Below are 21,157 nucleotides of genomic sequence, written 5' to 3'. Positions count from 1 at the left end.
GATTTTTAATGTATGACTAGCTTTTCCTGTTTTTGACATTATTGGGGCAAAATATATTTAGTGCTGCTACTTCTGCCCAAGAACATTATCTCTGTGAGATCTGGTTTGGCTCAAACTGTTCTATCTAGCCCCTTATAACCGCTCTAAAATAAGTACTAAATCGCTCTTAAAATTGTTTAAATGCTACTTGCTCCTCCAAGGTACTCCAAATCGCTCCAGAAAATTAAAATTAGCATCTCTAAATTGCTCTAAATTACAAAATCAGCTAATCCAAAGTGCCCAAAAATGCAGAGTGAGTTTATCTAAATTGCTATAAATCATGGGTTCTCAAAGTGGGCTCTGTAGAACCCACAGGTTCCGCAGGCCCCTCCTTGGGGTTCCACAGGCCACTGATCATTTTTCTTGCTTCCGCGCTCGCCAAGTGACTAAGACAGTGAACACTAGGTGCGCGGCACAGTGCAACTCATTTGGTTTTAGTATGGCAGCTTGGCTAGTGCAGAGCACCGCATGTGCGCAATGCAAAAGAGCCAAAAATGGTGCTAGCGTCCAACTGAAATGAAGCGGTAGAGTCCGCATCACCATGGTCACCAGCAGAAATCATGCGCGATATGTTACTGATAGCAACGCCAGAATGCTTCGTGCCTAATTGTGTCCTTAAAGCCTCTATTCTTGCATTTATCGCCGCGCATAACCGTGGTGGCAACTGGCCGCATTGGCAGCTGGCCACATGCCTTCCTAAGTGCGCTGTTAGCCACCATGGTGTCTGTAGCGGTTGCGGCAAACAGTAGTTTCGTTTTGACTCTGTGCGCACGTCGGCCGCCTGCCTTCAAAACTGCGTAGTCACCATCCATGATCACATCAATGGCGACCACGGTTTCTGCCACACTTGTTACAGCAAATGTCAGTATCATTTTGACTGTGTGCTTGCGTCGGCCGGCTGCCTTCAGAACCGCAAGGTCGCCGTCCATGATCACATAGATTGCGGCTGCAAAGGAAGTCGCGCGATGCCTTTGCCGCTGCGAGCACTAATCAGTCGGTAGAGAGCAAGAATTCCAGCTTCTGCACTGCTCTTGTGCATAATAGAAACAGGATTTGCCAATTCATTCGGTAAATAAAAGCATGTTGACGTAGTAAGCATTTGTTTATTGTTTTCTTGATACCCCCGATAATTCAGGCTTTTTATTTTTCAGTCCTGTGAAATCCGAATTAATGAAGTTTTACTGTACTCGAATTAGAGCAGGCACTAATTGTAAGACTTTGTGATGAAATGGTATAAGTGTCCCCGTGCGATAAGCACTAAAGACTGCCATTATTTCTCGGCACGCCTTGGTTTCAGTGCTGTCCTGTTTTGGCTCATGACGTTTGCACCCAGCTTGGACCATGTGAGTTACACATTGCCATCAAAGTAGCCTGCCCAACACCACTGTTGGCACCAAGCGTGCACTATGGCTAGCCTCTCTAATAGGGATGTGGGGAGGCGAACAGTTCCTTGGCACTTCATGGAGCTTAGCAGGGTTTCCTGTGACCAACATGCTTGAGGACCCCTGCTCTAAATTGCAAAATTAGTTGATCCAAAGTGCTCCCATATGAAAATTCTGCTGCTCCAAAAAATTACTCCAAATCAAAAGTCCTCTGTAGCACCACTGTTAATACAAGGTCCTCCACATCTCTAATAGCCCCACATTGATATAGGACGTGAAACCCCGTCTGTTAATCACGCAAAGGTTGCATTCTTCTTCACATTTCTGCCACTCTTGATTTTTAGTCATTCCAGACACTTCCTGTGGACATGCATCAATCTCTTCCAATAACTTGAAACTTTGAGCAACCTTTTAACTACAGGTCAGTGTATACAGAGGCCAGTCTAGATGGTTCACACGCCCTTAGACAAAAATGTGGTGTTGCAAGTGCCTGGGTGGAATATTGAGATGCATTTGCGAACACTTGTAGACAGCAAGTATAAAATAAGCCATATATTCGCATAGGTGTAGGATTTTTGCAATAATGTGTGCTGTTGATGATATTATAGTTTATAGTAAAACAGCACATTTGATTTAATACACTTTGGGTGGGGCTTTTTACTGTTAACGCGTACTTTTGTAGTAACATGCTTTTGTGCGCACTAAAAAGTTGTGTCAGAGGCTGTAATCCTGTAAGCACTGCCATCGTAAACCATCATTAAAAAGGCGGTTTATTCAACACTTAGCTAATTTACTGTCCGTGACAGTAATCTCTCTGCAGTAGATGAAATTCATATAGAAGCCATGGCTTTTGCCAGAAAAACTGCTCATGAAAAAATAATAAATTAACACTGTGATATTCTTGTGGCTGCTTTACCCTTTCAGCTGTGAACTAATTCTGTGCAATGAAAATTTAGTTTCACATTTTTGCATCTACTTAACGAAAAGCACACAGCTTCAGATTGAATTTAAAAAATTTCAGTTTTTGGTGAGCTTTTTAATGTTTACACAATGTGGACTCTATGCTAGAACTCCCCACAGGGGCGTCTGCGTCAGCAGGCGTTTGGTGTGTTGTGACACCACGGACCCGAGCACACGAGGGTTGGACCCTCCCGCGTGTAGCCGTGCGCGGCTTAGCCGTGTCCGGGGAAAGGGGGATCCTGGGGGTTGAGCCAATGCCGGGTGTTTGGACCTTTAAGGCCCCCCGGCGGAGGCAACACACCTCTTTGGCCTCTGCTTCACGTAGACGGCACCCCCGGACTGACCCACCCGGGGGAAATCGGCAGTCGCCTTTTCCTGTCTCTCTCTTCGCACATCTTCGTCTTTCCATCTCCCTTTTAGTCTTTCCTGTCTTCTTTTTTTTTCTGATAACTTCCAACATTCCTGGCGGCGAGGGTTAACCTGGTGTGCTATGACCTACCTTGGTTATAACATATGTGGTTATAGCGACAATGTACAGTTGGCATGGCAGGGCTTGTTTCACCACATACCTTGCCTTGTCCCCTTGTTGGGCTCGGTGGTGGGTGACTGGCATCGTTGCTGAATATTCAACATATTTCATGGGAACTTCCAACCCTTTTTCAACCGATCCTCCCTCTAAAAGGGGGCGCACCGATGCTACATTTCAATTTTCTCTAAAACCCACTCAGACTTTCCCGAAATTTCACGTTGTACACAGTGACAAACCTGACAAGAAGGCAAGAACGATTTCACCATTCATTGTGGCGAAGTATCTCACAGAGACCATTGGAGGCGGCTATAAAATCACCAAGCTGGCCAGTGGGGACCTATTACTTGTGAACTGAAAGACAAAGCACAACATGACAAGCTAACGAACCTTGTACAACTTGGAGACATCCCTGTCAGTGTAACAGCACACCGAACCATGAATACGGCCAAAGGCGTAATCTCTGACATCGACTTGATGGACTTGACCGATGAAGAACTCCTGGAAGGATGGAAGGATGAAAATGTAATAAACATACAAAGAATAAAGATCAGACGGTACAACAAGGAGCTGCCAACTAAACACCTAATAGTTACTTTTGGCTCTAGCACGTTACCAGAGACATTAGAAACTGGATATATCAAAATCAGAGTTCGACCTTACATCCCCAACCCGCGACGCTGTTTTAAATGCCAGAGGTTTGGCCACGCTTCCCAGAGCTGCCGAGGGCGGCTAACATGTGCGAAATGTGGCATCAATGATCACTCTGCAGATGACTGTAAGGCTGAGCCCCGTTGTAGTAATTGTAACGGTGGCCACCCTGCATATCACGATCATGCCCAGTCTGGAAAAAAGAAAAAGAAATAATTACGATAAAGGTAAAAGAAAACCTAACTTTCTCTTCAGAGAAGCAAGACAATGCATCTCACCAACATTTGCACAGAGCACATCTTTCGCCGAAGTGGTACGTCGGGGGGCAGTACCACAACGGCACTTGGCGGACGCCAGCGCCACGCATAGCGAGCGTGCGGCAACGCCACCCGCCCCCACGGTGGGAGCAGCGAAGGCTGCCCTACCTCTCCTGAATTTGTCCACAGTGGAGGCCTCTGCTGGTGCTGGCACCAGTCAGCCCAGCTCCGAGGTCAAGACAAACCCACCAACCACCAGGACGGTGGGCTCCAAGGCCTTGTCTTCAGAGACAAGGCCTTCGCGTAAAACACACCGCTCGCAAGAGCGGGTGTCCAGTGCCTCTCAAGAGGCCATGGACACTACACCCAGTCAGAAGGCGCAGTTGACGCCTAAGGAGCGGCGCGACATTGTCGACCGCTCCAGGAAAGACAAAACTCCAATTACAGGGCCTCAAAAGGGCGCTGTAAGCTAAATCAAGTCCTCTTTGACACATAGCACAGCATTTATTTTAATATGGATACACTGATTATTCAGTGGAATATCAGAGGCCTGCTTTGCAACCTCGATGATGTCCAAGAACTCCTTAATCAACTAACTCCTAAAGTGCTGTGTATCCAAGAGACTCATTTGAAATCTAAACACAAACACTTCCTACTTCAGTATGTTATTTTTCGGAAGGATCGCGATGATGCCCTCGCATCATCCGGCGGCGTAGCCGTCATAGCTGACAAATCTATAGCCTGTCAACACTTACAGCTACAAACACCCCTTGAGGCAGTGGCCATTCGAGCTGTACTGTTAAATAAGCTGATAACCATCTGCTCCCTATATATACCGCCGCATTTTCAGCTCCACAAACAAGAATTCCAAACACTAATAGATCAGTTGCCTGAACCATATCTTGTGCTTGGAGATTTAAATGCGCACAGCAACCTATGGGGCGACTCGCGCTGCGATGCGAGAGGTCGCTTGATTGAACAGTTCCTTTTTTCTTCAGGTGCATGTCTTTTGAACGGGAAGGAGCCCACGTATTATAACATGGCAAACAAAACATACTCCTCAATAGATCTTAGCATTGCATCTCCTACTCTTCTGCCTTACTTTAAATGGAAAGTTATTAAAAACCCATACGGGAGTGATCATTTCCCTGTAGTTCTAAGCACACCAATGGCTAATGAATGCCTTCCACAATTACCTCGCTGGAGAACTGACTCGGCTGACTGGGAAACGTTCAAAAAGCTCTCTTGTCTATCCTGGGACGACATGTGTACTTTAAGCATAGACGCTGCGGTTGAATATTTTACGGTTTTTCTCCTTGACACCTCCTCCAAATGTATCCCTGTAACAAGTGGAGTGCCCACAAAACGCCGTCTTCCGTGGTGGAACGATGAGTGTCGAAAAGCGCGAAAGAAGCAAAACAAGGCATGGGGTTTACTTCGGGATTCTCCGACAGCAGAAAATCTACTCAATTTCAAGCAGGTCAAATCCCAGGCTCGAAGAACGCGGCGACAAGCTAGAAGAGGGAGTTGGAGAAAGTATATATCAGGCATTAACTCTTACACTGACGAAACAAAGGTTTGGAATAGAGTTAATAGAATAAAGGGTCGACAGTCTTACTCTCTGCCTTTAGTGAATACTCAAGGCGACAGCATGGAAGATCAGGCGAACTTTCTTGGCGCACATTTCGAACAGATATCCAGCTCGTCGCACTACTCTGAAACATTCCAAAGGTACAAAAGGCAAATAGAAGGACAACCATTAGAACGGAAAAGCACAAAATACGAGGCATACAATAGACCCTTTTGCATGGCAGAGCTTCAGGCAGCCCTAAACAGCTGCAACCAATCTGCCCCCGGATCTGACCGCATCCTATATGAAATGCTTAAACACCTGCCGCCTGAAACACAAAAAACCCTTCTTTCTCTCTACAATTCTGTATGGTCGTCCGGCCACATTCCCTCTGCTTGGAAAAAGGCCATCATAATTCCTATTTTGAAACAGGATAAGGACCCTTCTTTGGCAAATAGTTATAGGCCTATAGCATTGACGAGCTGCTTATGCAAAGTTTTTGAAAAGATGGTAAACAGTCGCCTGGTACATTATCTAGAAATTAACAAGAAATTAGATCCATATCAATGTGGCTTTAGAGAAGGCAGATCGACGACAGATCAGCTTGTACGCATGGAAATGTATATCAGGGAAGCGTTTGTGCACAAACAGCTTGTGTTGTCCGTGTTTCTTGACATGGAGAAGGCGTATGATACTACGTGGCGCTTCGGGATCCTTCGGGATCTTTCTGCAATGGGCATTCGCGGCAACCTGCTGAGAATAATTGAAAGCTATCTCTCTAACAGGACATTTCATGTTAGAGTTGGCAACGTGCAATCTCGACCATTCATACAGGAGACAGGTGTACCGCAGGGTGGAGTACTGAGCTGTACGTTATTTATTGTTAAAATGAATTCCCTTCACACCGTATTACCTCACACACTCTTCTATTCCGTGTATGTGGACGACGTACAGATAGGGTTCAGGTCATGCAATCTTAGCATTTGCGAGAGGCAGCTACAACTTGGCTTGAATAGATTCTCAAGGTGGGCGGACGAGAATGGTTCCAAATTGAACCCCCAAAAGAGCACATGTGTCCTGTTTTCTAACAAGAGAAGTGTACTACCACAACCCGATATTAACCTTAATGGAGAAAGACTAACTTTCAGCCCTGAACACAAATTCTTAGGTGTTATCCTGGACACAAAACTTAACTTCATTCCCCACCTAAAATATCTTAAAGAAAAGTGCCTGAAGACCATGAACCTCCTCAAGCTGCTCTCTCGAACAACCTGGGGCAGTGACAGGAAGTGTCTGCTTAGCCTGTATAAGAGTCTCGTACAATCACGCCTCGACTATGGAGCCGTGGTGTACCATTCCGCAACAGAGAGCGCGCTAAAGATTCTCGACCCAGTCCACAACCTCGGTATACGACTGGCAACAGGCGCCTTTAGAACGAGCCCTGTTGAAAGTCTCTTTGTAGAGTCCAACGAATGGTCCTTACATCTACGAAGAATATTCTTAAGTTTATCATACTATATTAGGGTAAAATCAGACACCGAACATCCATGCCATTCGATCGTTAGCGACCTGCGTGCTGCCAGACTTTACAGTAACCGCCCGCGTATTAGAACTCCTTTGAGCCTACGCTTGGAAGCAATGACAGAAAAAACAGACATACATCTCCCAGAAAATATCCTAATGCCTCCCACTCGCATTCCACCACCTTGGGATTGGCAGACCATAGACTGCGATACCTCGTGTGTCGAAATAACAAAACATGCACCTGAGGCACACATACAGTCACACTTCCTCAAACTCCAAGCGAAGTACTGCTGTGCCGAATATTATACAGATGCTTCCAGATCATCTGCTGGTGTCGCGTATGCAGCTCTTGGGCCATGTTTTTCCACCTCGGATTCTCTAAATCCCAACACAAGTATTTTCACGGCTGAGACGTACGCGATACTCTCTGCTGTAAAACATATCAGACAAACAAATCTCAATAAGGCCATCATTTTCACAGATTCATTAAGCATAATAAGGGCCTTAATGAGTTTTCGAAAACATAGGAATCCTGTTTTTAATAAACTATACATAAAACTATGCTTAGCTTTAATATACAACCAAAACATCGTCCTATGTTGGGTACCTGGCCATAGGGGCATAAAAGGCAATGTAGCTGCTGACGAAAGTGCAACGTCAGTCATCTTTAATGAAATGGATGTTAATAGACCCATAGCAGCAACAGAACTTAAGCCCTTCTTATGCCATAAACTTAGGAAGTACTGGCAACATCAATGGGATAATGCAGTACAGAATAAGCTACACGTTATCAAACCAAAATTAGGGAACTGGATGACTGAAAGACAAGCAAGGCATAAGGAAGTACTTCTGTGTAGATTAGGAATAGGACATACGTACGCCACTCACTCTTACCTTTTGACGGCGAACCTCCGACATGTCCCAAATGTGGCAACAGGCTTACAGTTATTCATGTTCTTATCCAATGCACTGAAATAGAGGCAGAAAGGAAAATGTACTTCCCCTCCGCTTATCTCCAACACATACTATTACACCCAGCATTCTTTCTGAGCAACGAACCCCTTTTTACTTTTGGAACAGTATTAAACTTTTTAACTGAAACTGACACCCTAAATGTAATTTGGCCAGGCTACTTGTAGCACGGCCTCCACCTGGAGGTCGTAGCTGCAATGAAACCATTTTCTAGAGCACGTGCCTCCCAGCCCTTGCTTTCAAGGCCTTGCTGAGGCACTAGTGCTACAGCCATTTGTTGTTTTACTGATCATCCATATCTCATGAAACATGTATTTTCATTGCAGACACCATCAATCACTGTCATGTTTTTATACTTGTATTTTACGCACTTCAGAGCGAATAAATTTTAGGCCCTTTTACAGCCACATTGCATCACATGTATATTTTCCACCTTTTAGCGAATATTTTTAGGCCACTATGCAGCCGTGTATCATATACTCCCCACAATCAACACTCGCATATCATTGACAAGCACGGATCATCGACTTGGCGCTCTTTGGCCACATCTGGCCCTTGTGCCAATAAACTCTACAAATCAATCAATCTATGCTAGAACTCTCTACAGGAACGTCAGATATGAGAACATGAACTATACCGTGTCTAGCATACTTGGAAAGCACTTATTTGGCGACTTGAAAAAGAGATGCCTGATGTAAAATGTTGTGAAAAACAACGAAAAAAGTGATGTTACCTCACGACGACAGTGACACCCCAAGCAAAAAAACCAGATGTCTACATTCCAACTAAAACAACCTACAATTTATAACTAAAGCATGCAGCGCAGGTTCACTCTGAAGTGTATTAAGAAGCATTCTACATGTTTTAAATATCATTATTTTAATTGAAGATCATGTTTTTGATGAAGTAAATTGGCTTCTACAAATCTACACACAGTGCCTGAAGGGGTCAAGCTAACATAAATTTCGGGGCAGTTTTTGCAATTTAGTAGTTTCTGCATATTTGTAATTTCATTAGTCAAGGACTGTAAAAGTATGCATAGCGAGCCACTGTGTGTCCACCACTCATTTGCCAAAAGACACCAAAGCTGCAGATGCATTGTTGCAGAGAAGGAATCCATAAAACATATCAACCTTGCGACATGACCTTTGCTATTCTTTTGTTGTGTATGACCCTGGTTTCACATTTCATGTTTTTCAGGTCCGCCAGACTGAAGGGGAGTTGGCAAGGATTGCTGAGACAATGTGTACATTGAAGCTCATGGACTAAACTAAGTTAAGATGGATGAATTTTTGATTAAAGATGGTTCTGGGTACATTTTGTATTTCCACCAATGTGCACTTGCTTTGGCAGTGCTTATTTAAATAAAGCTTAATACTCTTGTTTTGCACGTTTATGCTGTCAGCCTTTTTGGTTTCGCCATTTTTCACTTATACTGCTCTCCTCTGGTAAGTGGCTTCTGGTATTTTTTTGCTCTTTGTGACATTTCTTGTCTTTAGATGCCACTGTGTGGTCCATGGTACCTTGCAGGAATCTACACTTCTTCAGCCACCAATTCTGTATCCTAGCAAATAGTATTGCAGAGCAAATGTTTAACCGCAGTTATTGTGCTATTCAGTATCAGTGTTCAAATTTTGTTGGCTGGTTTCTCTGATCGAGGCACTTTGTGTGTATTTGCAGGCTTCTTTGACACTCGAAAAAACACTTTTATGTAGCACATAATGAGCAACAGAAAGCTGTATTGGGATTTTTTCAACAACAACTTGACTCATTCAACTTGGTTCATTTTGAGTAAAACTTGAAGCAGTGCGAAGAAGACCAAGACAACAAACGAATACACACAGAACAGGATGAGCGCTGTACTGCCAACTGGAAATTTTATTGAAAGATCAACCAGCTTTTATAACATGTCAAAAAACACCAACAATAACCAAAAGGTTAAAAGGCATGCGTACTGCCTGCAAGTAGAGGTGCTTATCTAAAAAATTTATCTCAAGTTTTGTTTGGCTGAGTGACACTGTGCTAACGCATTTATCTCCTGCTTTGGTAATGTAGTAAGCTTCTACAATTTCTCTTTCTTTTTTACCCTTTGCATGCTTCAGAAACCTGGTGTCATTGAACATTGGGGTACATGAGCATTAGTTGCAATGCGGAGCCAAATGGCTACCGTACCTGTTTTTTACATTGCTTTTATGCTGCCTAGCTTTATCATTAAAACATTGCCCGGTTTGTCCGATGTACGCTTGTCCACAATCTAAAGGTATCTCGTAAACGACGTCAGAGGTGCATTTGTTGAATTTTTTCTCGTGATTCGTGGTGCATTCCTGACATTTGCAATTTTTTATAACGTTGCATAATTTTGAGAGTTTACAGGGAGCAGAAAATGCTAAGTTGATTTGGTGCCTATTGGCCACTTTCTTGGGTTGTGGGATAACTTGTGAACATATGGTATTACATGAAAAGGTCGCTTTTCTTTTTCATGCTTTTTGATTTTTCTTCCCGAGTGTTTTGTTTTTTGCAGGAGTGTTTAGCACGCAGCTTTGATGTCAGAAGATGGGTACTCGGCTATTTTAAGACGTTCTGTCTGCTGTAGGAGTCTGTATTTCATTTGGTGCTCACAGGATTCGTTCATTGCAGCTTGAATACATAGAGGAGATGGCTATTCCCATTTTCACGAGTTTTGAATTAGCACTGTCATAGGGAAGCATGCCTTTCTTAAACCTAGGTTGATAAGCCCAGCAAACATGGTGGTTTGAAGCAAATGAAAGATTAATATCTAAGAATTAAATGTTAGTTTTATTCAGCAGTTCAAAGGTGAACTTTAGTCCCCCACCGTGCATGGTCAAAATTCTCTGAATATTTTTCATTTCTTCGTCAAAGCAATAACCAGGTCACTGCTTTAAAGAACCAGGTAGTCATCAAGGTAGCGATAAATGCGCGTAACTGAGGAGTGAACAAAGCAGCGTAAATGCGTTTGTCAGTGCTAAATAAAAATATATCGCTAAGCATGGGTGCGATGGATGAACGTATACAAATACCGGAACGTTGGATATAAAAGTTTCCGTCATGATTGATGGCTGTTGACTGAAGATGAAATTTCTAAGAGCGTTTTGAAATTGTCAACGTTTATGCCTACTGTGTTTCACGTACAGCAACCAGCAAACCATCGCAAGTCAGTAAAGCAGATCTACATCGACAGAAAACCCATTGATGCCATTAAAATTTGTAACACAAGGTCCCCTTAGTTCACTCACAAATTTTTCAGAACTTCGCACTTGGTAGGGGCCATTCACCGGCAGGTTCTTTAGATGGCCTTGCAAAAAACATCAGACTTGCAACTGTCACGAAGTCTTTTGGGGCACAATAACTCTTAATGGGTGGTTTGGCTTATGTGTTTTGCACATAAAGAACACTTCTAGAAACCGAGAATTTGCTAGTGAGCTTCTTTAATGGTTCAAGATTAAGTTCTGTGGGTAGCTTGAGATTAGCTTTTCTTTGCTCTTTTGGATCGAATTGGACTGCTTTGAAATTCTTCACAATTGCTTCCGCGGCTTTTTTTTTTTTTCAGAGGAATTCTGGTAGCAAGACAAACCCTCCTTCCTTGTCAGACTGCAAGACATTCATGTTGTGGTCCTTCATCCAGGATACCACTTGTTTTAAATGGTAGTTGATGTGCCTTCCTGTGATGCATGTTCTTCATAATGCAGTCAATGCTTTCTCTGGTTGCATGGTCCCGTTCATGTTCATTGGCCTTGTCTGCCATATCTCTGGCCATGGCCAGAAACTGATAAGCAGACAATTGTGGTTCATAGCTGAATTTTGGCCCATTGCCAAGAACTGCCTTCATGCCATCAGGAACAGTCGCTCCACCCAGAGTGATGACATTATTAGGACGCCTTGGTTTCGTATTTGGTTTCCCCAAGGAAAGCCTGATGCACTGCCAGAGGAATTCAATTGACTGAATTCGATTCTCTCCGTTCTCCTTCAATTGCACTTTCATCTTGGAAAATGGCATCTTGACGGTTTAAATCGCAAGCATTTCGTGTGCTCTGTAGGTACATGGTTATCATCATCAGCATTGCAAATGATATTCCAGGTTTTTTGCAGATAATTCTCTTTCACATATTGCACATGGTATCACCCTAGATATTTATTCCTTCATTGCTTCATAAATAAACTTGTAAGTCAGCACTGTGTGCGTGTCGCTCTCTCGTGTCCTTGTCTTTTTTGTGCTGTTCCCTTTTTCCAGTTGACTGCTCTGAAAGTTTCCTGTATTCTTGCAGAGAGCTGGTATGGTAGGCATTTAGCTGCGCATTGCAACAAATCCTCATGTGTCCCAATGTTCAATGACATCAGGTTTCTGAAGCATGCAAAGAGCAAGAAAGAAATTGTAGAAGCTTGCATTACCAAAGCAGGAGATAAGTGTGTTAGCACAGTGTCACTCAGCCTAACAAAATTTTGCATATTTTTAATGTTTGGCTAAAGTTACGTAGGACACTCGCTTACTCTGTAGACTGCCACGAGAAGTTCAGCTTCGAACATTCGTGTGTAGTCGCTGTCACCTATGTTTCAGCACATTGATTCAAGTGAGCACCCGGTAACTTATTCTTCATACCTGGCCGATATAGTGGGCATAACTTTGCGTGTGAGTTAGGGTGGATGTCTGTAAATAAAGTGCGAGAAATTTGCTATGCCCGGGAGCGGTGTTCTCCCTTTGTCACTGTACGTACGTAACGAGTGGTACTCACTTTTGCCAATGTTCCGGGTCTGAAGTCCTTTAAGTCCTCGAGGAAAGCTGTGCATCGTGAAGGGTGACCAGCAACATAGGCCATCCTTGTGTAGCAGTAGTCCGTGGGCTTGGTCACATAGATTCATTCCATTCGTTAATATGCCAGTCACTATTTTTGTAGCCAATCACTCCACACGGCTTCCCTCAACCGTTTCACATTTTGTAGCATGAATGGAGCCCAGTGCATTAGCGAACACCCAGTTGCATTTCCGACAGCTGATCCCACAGTAGCAGGAAAGAAGCGGTATTGATGTCGTTTTTGTTTGTTTTCGCTGAGACAACGTGCGGCACACTGCTGAAAGCCTCATCTCGTTCGTCTAGAGAAAACTGCCCCGCAAAAAGGGTCTATAGGCCAGTTTGCTACCCCACTCTGTCAGTTTCTACCTTGCAGAGAATAAAAGGGTGTGCACTGCCCGCTTCTGCAGTGCTTTTGATATTAATAATTGGTAATTTTTTTCCACTAACTTTGGCAATGGCAAAAAACGAGTGGCCTTAGAAGCCTTAGAACACACACCTATAAAGTGAGATATAAGAAGGAAGAAGCATGTGCTTGCTGCGGTAAAGATAGGGAAACTATGGAGCATGTTTCTTTAGAATGTGAAGACGTCTACCCAGCGGTCGATTTAGGCACCGCTGGCCTCCTTGACATATCAGTTTGCTCTTCTTCCATCATTCCATCATGCCCAGTTTTTTGGAACCGCCTAGTGAAAACACAAAATTAGCTTGCTATATCTAACGTAAGAGTGCAGGATTATAAAGTATTATAGTCAGCTGCACCCAACTATGGCCTACCTTATGGCATGAATTGTGGAATATATATATATATATATATATATATATATATATATATATATATATATATATATATATATATATGTATATATATATATATATATATATATATATATATATATATATATATATATATATATATATATCACACACACACACATAGCTGGTGCGCAAAGTATTTGAGGACACGGCTCTGAATTGCCATAGACATTAACATTCTCGTTCTATGTGTCTATGCACTTGTGGCGACACACTCCGCGCACATTTCTGCGCACCCTCCGTCTTCCTATCATCCGGCCCAGCATAACACAGCTGCACGCTGGAGCGCGTGGCCAATAAAGCATAGCGCCACCGCCGCGTCACCCGAGGTATACGTCACCGACGGTGCCTGGCTGAGAAGGACCGCTTTCTACCTTGTGCTACTGGGACGAACGTAGCGTTGGTATACCCGTCCGCTGCCATCGTTAGTCGATTAAAGAGTCGTTACGTTTTTATGTTGGGATTCGTCCTTCGGCAGACACGACATCCCACATCTGGTGACCAGGACAACGAACAAGAACGCATCGCCATGGACGAACAAGACGCCCTTCAACAACAGCTGAAACTTCGACAGCTTCACGCGCAGCAAGAGGTGATCCAGAAGCAAGAGCAACAGCTTCAGGAACGTTACGACCAACCCAATGGTTCCGTGCAGCAGCATCCTGCCTGCTCCGCCGAGGACGTCAGAACCCCGGCAGATGGCATCCCGTACGCTGCCCCGCACGGCGTCTGGCGTGTCGCTGTCAAGCTTCCGCCGTTTTGGGCCGACTCGCCCGAGGTATGGTACGCCCAAGTCGAGGCCAGTTCTCCCTCGCGCACATCACGCAAGGCCGGACCCGCTACGATTATGTCGTCGCCCACCTCGATGCCCACTACGCCAACGAGGTCCGGGATATCCTTGCCAACCCACCAACGGCCAACCTTTACGAACACCACAAGACGGAGCTCATTCGCCGCCTGTCACTCTCGGAAGACCAGAAGGTGCGACAACTTCAGTCCGCAGAACTTGCCGAGCGCAAGCCTTCGCAGCTCCTCCGCCACATACACGCTCTCGCGGTCAACATGGAAGTCCAGGATTCTTTACTGCGAGCACTTTGGCTTCAACGACTTCCACCGCACGTCCGGGCAATTCTGCAGGCTCAGCTTACGCTACCTCTCGACCAACTCGCCGGGATCGCTGATCGCGTCATCGAGGTCTATTTGCCGCCGTTGTCGCCCACCGTCCAGGCTGTCGCCGCACCCCTGAACACCATAGAGCTTGCGCGCCGTATCGACGGTATCAAACGACAGCTCAGCTTAATTCAACGACGCCTGGATTAACACTTGCCGACGGGCCACTCACAAAGCCGGAGCCAGAACACTACCCCGTCGCAGCAGCCTGGTGACAACGACCGGTGTTACTACCATAGACGCTTCGGGGACAGAGCACGGCAATGCATATGTCGACCACCCTGCTCAGCTAGAAATCGGGGAAACGCCAACGGCAGCTCGTAGCCACGGCTGCGAGCTGCCAAACTGGAGGCCGTTGCATCTTCGTCACCGACCAAATAACAAAGCAGCGGTTCCTTGTCGACAGCGGTTCCGACATTTGCTGCTACCCGCGAGCCCATCTGCAAGGTCCCCGTCCTTCTACGTCTTTCGAGCTCAGCGCGGCAAACCGGTTCACTATCAAAACTTGCGGCTCGCTCCGCCTGCACGTCCAGCTTAAAAACCTACGCCGTGACCTTCATTGGAATTTTGTCATCGCCGACGTCACAGAGCCAATCATCGGCTCAGACTTCTTGGCACACTACAACCTCCTTCCGGACTGCCACCACGACCGTCTCATTCTGCGCCAGGGCAGCAAACGACTACCCACCAGCCAAGCATCAAAGTACTCAGTGTCGAACATAATTCACCGTACCACGCCATCCTCGCCGAATTTCCGGGTTTGACGCGCCCCAGCGGATTGCCACGTGACGTGCAGCACACCACCTTGCACTACATCCGGACCACCCCAGGCCCCCCGGTTTTCTGTCGCGCCCGTCGTCTTGCTCTGGACCGCATGCGCATAAGCAGAATTCGAAGCTATGCTCCGGGAGGGAATCGCCCGCCCCTCCGACGGCCCATGGGCCTCACCACTTCACCTCGTCCCTAAGAAGACCGAAGGCTGGCGGCCCTGTGGGGACTACCGTGCCCTCAACACCCGCACAATTCCGGACAGGTACCCCGTTCGCCACATACATTTCCGGCTGCCACGTTTTTTCCGTGCTAGACTTGGTCAAGGCCGACACGCAGATACCCATCAATCCGGACGACGTCCCGAAAACTGCAATTATTACTCCTTTCGGCTTGTTCGAGTTTCCCTTCATGAGCTTTGGCCTGAGGAACGCTGGACAAACCTTTCAACGCTTCATCGACGAAGTCGTCCGCGGCCTCGACTTCTGCTTCGTCTATCTTGATGACATATTGGTCTTTTTCCGCAACACCGACGAACACCACAGGCACCTTCGTCTGCATGCTTTTCCAACGCCTCGATGACCACGGCCTACTCGTCAATGTCCCAAAGAGCACGCTCGGTGCTTCAGTCGTCAAATTCCTCGGCCATTAAGTCTCATCAGAGGGAACTCGACCCTTACCTCAACGCATCTCAGACATGCAAAATTACACTCAACCAACCACCACTAAAGACCTTCGCCGTTTCCTCGGCATGCTGAACTTTTTCAGGCGTTTCTTGCCACACGCAGCCGAATACCAGGCTCCCCTCCATCATTTAGTTGTTTGTGAGGGGGCGGGTATTTTCGTCTTATGCCTCTGTAGTAGTTTAGTATCTCTGAATAGCTTTGGGCTACCGGCTCGGGTTCCTCAGCGGGGTCGGTATTGTTGGATGCTCGGTTTGTTGCGTGCCCTCGAGCTATCCTATCTGCCTCCTGATTTCCCGTGATGTCGGTATGTCCCGGCACCCAAACTATCGGGTGTTTGGCCTGGTTGTTGACGGTTTTGCCACTTGAGCGGAGGATGCGGAGCGCGCTGTGGCTGATTCTGCCGTTTAGGTAGTTGCGGCATGCTGCTTGTGAGTCTGTGAGTATGGTTAAGGACCTGTTGGATCGGTAGCCCTCCGCTGCCGCTAAAGCCACGGCTGCCTCTTCGGCCTCAACTACCGTACGGTTCCGAATTGATGCGCTGGTGATTTATTTTAGGTCCGACCGAGTTGATCACTGTTGCGACTTTGCTTTTCTTGTGGTTTCTGTCCTGAGTGAAGACGCCGTAGCATGGCGACAGCTACAAACGGGAACATTCCCGTACCTAAACATGCTAAGCAAGATCTACCCCACGCAGTACGAGAGCAAGTGCCCATGGTGTGGAGACAAACCAACCCTATACCATACCACATGGGCTTGCCAGAAAACAGATGGGCTAGCCATAATAAAAAACCCGAGTGCGGAACAGTGGGAGAGGATGCTATCCAGCGCCATCCTGAAAGTCCAACGAGGACTAGTAAGGCATGCGCGCAGGGCAGCTACCTTCAGCGGAGCCCTGGACTAGGGGAACCGACCCTGGAGAGAAGATGGAAGAATCCATCTGAAGCCGCAAAAATCACTGCAAAATAGCGCAAATAAACGTTTTTCATCATCATCATCCCCTCCATGATGCCTTGGCTGGTCTACGAGGAAACCAACCCGTCACGTGGACACCGGCTTCAACAGAACTTTTCGAAAAATGCAAAGCTGCTCTCTGCACCGCCACACATTAGGCGCAAAGTGATTGAATCGGCCCCCGGGGTCGCTCCCCTCCAGGGTCCGATTCAGTCACTTTGCACCTAATGTAGAACCCCACTGTCCAGACTGTGGGGAGGCGTACTGTTCCTTATCCCATATGCTCTGGCAATGCCCTGCGTTACGCAGCTTATCGCTAACCATTCTAACCGACTGGGAGGCAGCCCTTAAAAGCGCGCGACCTCTCGGAGCAACTACGGGCTGTCCAGAGGGCCTGCGACAGGGCGGTGGACCACGATCTTCCTACCCCGACGTGGGTGCGGCCCGCTACGGCTACGGGGACTCCCTGAAAAGGGAGGTACCCTAACGCTGTTCCTCGGGACCATTAGTAAAGTTCTTTGTCTGTCTGTCTGTCTGTCTGTCTGTCTGTCTGTCTGTCTGTCTGTCTGTCTGTCTGTCTGTCTGTCTTCTCTCCCATCCTGTGCCAGACGCTCCCTTGGGGCTTTTCACGGACGCCTCTAGCATCGCCGTAGGCGCCGCCCTTATGCAGCGCGTAGACAACACCTGGTATCCCTTGGCGTTCTTCTCCAAGAAACTCTAGCTCGCAAAACGACCCCTTCTGCGGCCAGTCGCACTGACGAAACCACGACCCCCGCCCCGTCGAGTTCGCCAGCTTACTACAGAGAACTTCTGGCAATATACGAAGCAGTTCAGCACTTTCGCCACATTCTCAAAGCACAGCACTGCACTATCTACACCGACCATAAGCTTCTGACCTACGCCTTCTCTCAACGGCCCGGCAAACTCCCGCCGGTCCAGCAGAACCAGCTCTCGTTCATTGCCCAGTTTACCACCGACATCCAACATGTCAGCGGGAAGGACAACGTGGTCGCCGACGCGCTTTCACGTGTGGCAGCTATTAGCCCTTCGCAGATAACAGCTGATGTCCTCGCCGAGGCTCAGACCACAGACGCCGAACTGTAGGAGCTTCTTAAGGGCGTGTCCTCACTACAGCTGCAGCAAGTCCCCATACCTGAATCGACAACGACTATCTACTGCGACATATCAACAGCACGAAGCAGGCCTTACGTGCCCCTTTCCCATCGCCGTGGCCTCTTCAACCAGCTACATAATCTCAGCCATCCCGGCATACGCGCCTCTACACGCCTCGTGGCCGACCGTTATGTCTGACCCTCCATGGAGCGGGATTGCCGCAGCTGGGCGCACTCCTGCATTCAATGCCAGTGCGCTTAAGTCACCAGGCATGTCACTTCACCACTCGGCGCATCTCCCCAGACCTCTGGTCGGTTTCAACACGTCCACCTTGATATCATAGGACCCTTGCCTCCAGCTGGACGCTATCGCTACTGCCTCACCGCCATCGATCGGTACACTCGATGGCCTGAGGCATGGCCCCTCGAGGAAATCACTGCGGAAGACGTCGCCTCGGCCTTCTTTGCTGGCGGGATTGACCGCTTCGGGCCCCCTCGCCGCGTCACCACCGACCAAGGACGACAGTTCGAATCGCACCTTTTCTGGCTGCTCGGGCTGACCATCGGGTTCGAATGCTCGCGGACCACCAGCTACCACCCATGCGCCAACGGGATGATCGAGCGTTTCCACCGACAGTTCAAAGCAGCCATCATGTGCCACCTGGACTCAACCTGGCCTGAAGCCATCCCAGCCGTCACCCTAGGTCTTCACGCCACCTTCAAGCCCGAAAATTACTCACGCAGCAGCGGCAACGGGCGCACGCTTCAACGTTGCCTAATTTTTGCCCAACTACTTTGCAGAATCATCCGCTGCGCTATCACCGTCACCTGACCTACGGACCGGATAAGAAGCTACTGGCTCGGCGAAAGTTGCATGGCGCCGACAGCATCGACGACGGACGCTGGAAGCATATAAAGGAACGGACCACCGGAGGCTCTGACATTTCTCACGCAGCAGCAGCAACGGGCACACGCTTCAACGTTGCCTAATTTTTGCCCAACTACTTTGCAGAAGCATCCGCTCCGCTATCACCGTCACCTGACCTACGGACCGGATAAGAAGCTACTGGCTCGGTGAAAGTTGCATAGCGCCGACAGCATCGACGACGGACGCTGGAAGCATATAAAGGAACGGACCACCGGAGGCTCTGACATTTCTCACGCAGCAGCAGCAACGGGCACACGCTTCAACGTTGCCTAATTTTTGCCCAACTACTTTGCAGAAGCATCCGCTCCGCTATCACCGTCACCTGACCTACGGACCGGATAAGAAGCTACTGGCTCGGTGAAAGTTGCATGGCGCCGACAGCATCGACGACGGACGCTGGAAGCATATAAAGGAACGGACCACCGGAGGCTCTGACATTTCTCACGCAGCAGCAGCAACGGGCACACGCTTCAACGTTGCCTAATTTTTGCCCAACTACTTTGCAGAAGCATCCGCTCCGCTATCACCGTCACCTGACCTACGGACCGGATAAGAAGCTACTGGCTCGGTGAAAGTTGCATAGCGCCGACAGCATCGACGACGGACGCTGGAAGCATATAAAGGAACGGACCACCGGAGGCTCTGACATTTCTCACGCACCAGCGGCAACGGGCGCACGCTTCAACGTTGCCTAATTTTTGCCGAACTACTTTGCAGGTTGGTTGCTTTTCGACCTTTCTGTACTATACGTTATTTCTTGTGCTACCGTTGCTGCTGCTGCCGCTGCCGTTTTCTCTGCGATGTCTAAGGAAAGCTTGATCGAGTGCCTAAAGTGTCATGGCCAAGTGTCTGAGGGTGATTAGTTCATAACGTGTGCTTCCTGTGACTACCCTTACCACATTGGAGTTTGCTCTGGCCTTAGCGCCTCTAAATTCCGCAAACAAAAGGACTCTTTGAAAGCTACTTGGAACTGTGCAACCTGTGTAGTGGCTAGTAGTAGAAGCGCATGTGTCCCTGGTGAATCAAACGCCTCCAACATTGAGCGCAAACTAACTGAGCTTAACGATAAGTCTTCCATTCTCCTTCCGCTTGTCGCAAAAGTAGACGCCCTCCCTGAACTGGTCACGAAAGTGACCGGCATTGAATCATCACTCGCTCTTATCTCTGAAAAGTACGACCAAATAATGGACAAACTTAACAAACAAGAGAAGGATGTTACTTCCCTGAAGAAGCGGGTAGAACGCATTGAATCGGGTGCCTCGCCAGTAGTTGAGCAAATGAAGCATCAACTGAATGACCTGGAGCAGTACAGCCGACGCCTGAACATTGAAATTCACGGTATTGTAAAAACTGAGAATGAAAACTTGCTCGAAAAGATTAACGACCTGGCCCGAACACTGGAACTGCCCGAGATAACGAGCTCCGATGTTGACGCCCTTCACCGACTGTCAGCACGGCCCGGTAAAGAATCTGTTGTAATTGTTCGGTTTCGTTCAACCACCCTTAAGGAAGCGTGGTTACAGAGCCGCTCTGTCCTTAAGTTAAAAAAGCCTAACATACGTATCTTTGAAAACATGACTGCTTTCAACAAACATCTCCTGTGGCTTGCGCGAAAGAAGGCTGAAGAAAAATGCTACCGTTATGTGTGGCAAAAGAATGGGCATGTGCTTGTCCGTAAGGATGAGGGCGATGGCGTCATTCGTATCCGTAACGAACATGACCTCGAAAAAATGGTATAGGTGGTTAAGCCTTTGTTCTTTAAATGCGATAGCGATTTCCAATGCCCGTGGCAAAGGATTCCTGCCGTTATCATGATATCGCATCTTTCCGCAACGTTGTATCTGTGCAACAGAAGCAATCAAGTTTTTTTTTCTTATTACCATTTAAATGCGCAGAGCTTAAGGAACAATGAAGAAGAACTGCACTCTTTTTTTGTCTTCTGTACACTACAATTTCGACGTACTGGCGTTTAGTGAAACGTGGTTTACTTGTGACTGGGATGTCGTACAGCTCGATGGCTACAATTGCGAGGCACTGTGTA

General features: G+C 47.2%; 1 protein-coding gene across 1 annotated transcript in view; it reads left to right on the top strand.

Moving 5' to 3' along the window:
* The window catches only part of ValRS (Valyl-tRNA synthetase), a 182,660-nt gene extending 173,389 nt beyond the window's left edge, over positions 1-9,271 (top strand). The window contains exon 26 of the mRNA XM_070529138.1: positions 9,082-9,271. Coding sequence (XP_070385239.1) covers positions 9,082-9,150 — 69 coding nt within the window. The 3' untranslated portion in view covers positions 9,151-9,271. The remainder of the gene's footprint in view (positions 1-9,081) is intronic.
* The last annotated feature ends 11,886 nt before the right edge of the window (positions 9,272-21,157 follow it).

Source organism: Dermacentor albipictus, unplaced genomic scaffold (genome assembly GCF_038994185.2).
Source record: "Dermacentor albipictus isolate Rhodes 1998 colony unplaced genomic scaffold, USDA_Dalb.pri_finalv2 scaffold_17, whole genome shotgun sequence".
NCBI lineage: Eukaryota > Metazoa > Arthropoda > Arachnida > Ixodida > Ixodidae > Dermacentor > Dermacentor albipictus.
This window is presented reverse-complemented; position numbering and strand designations above follow the sequence as displayed.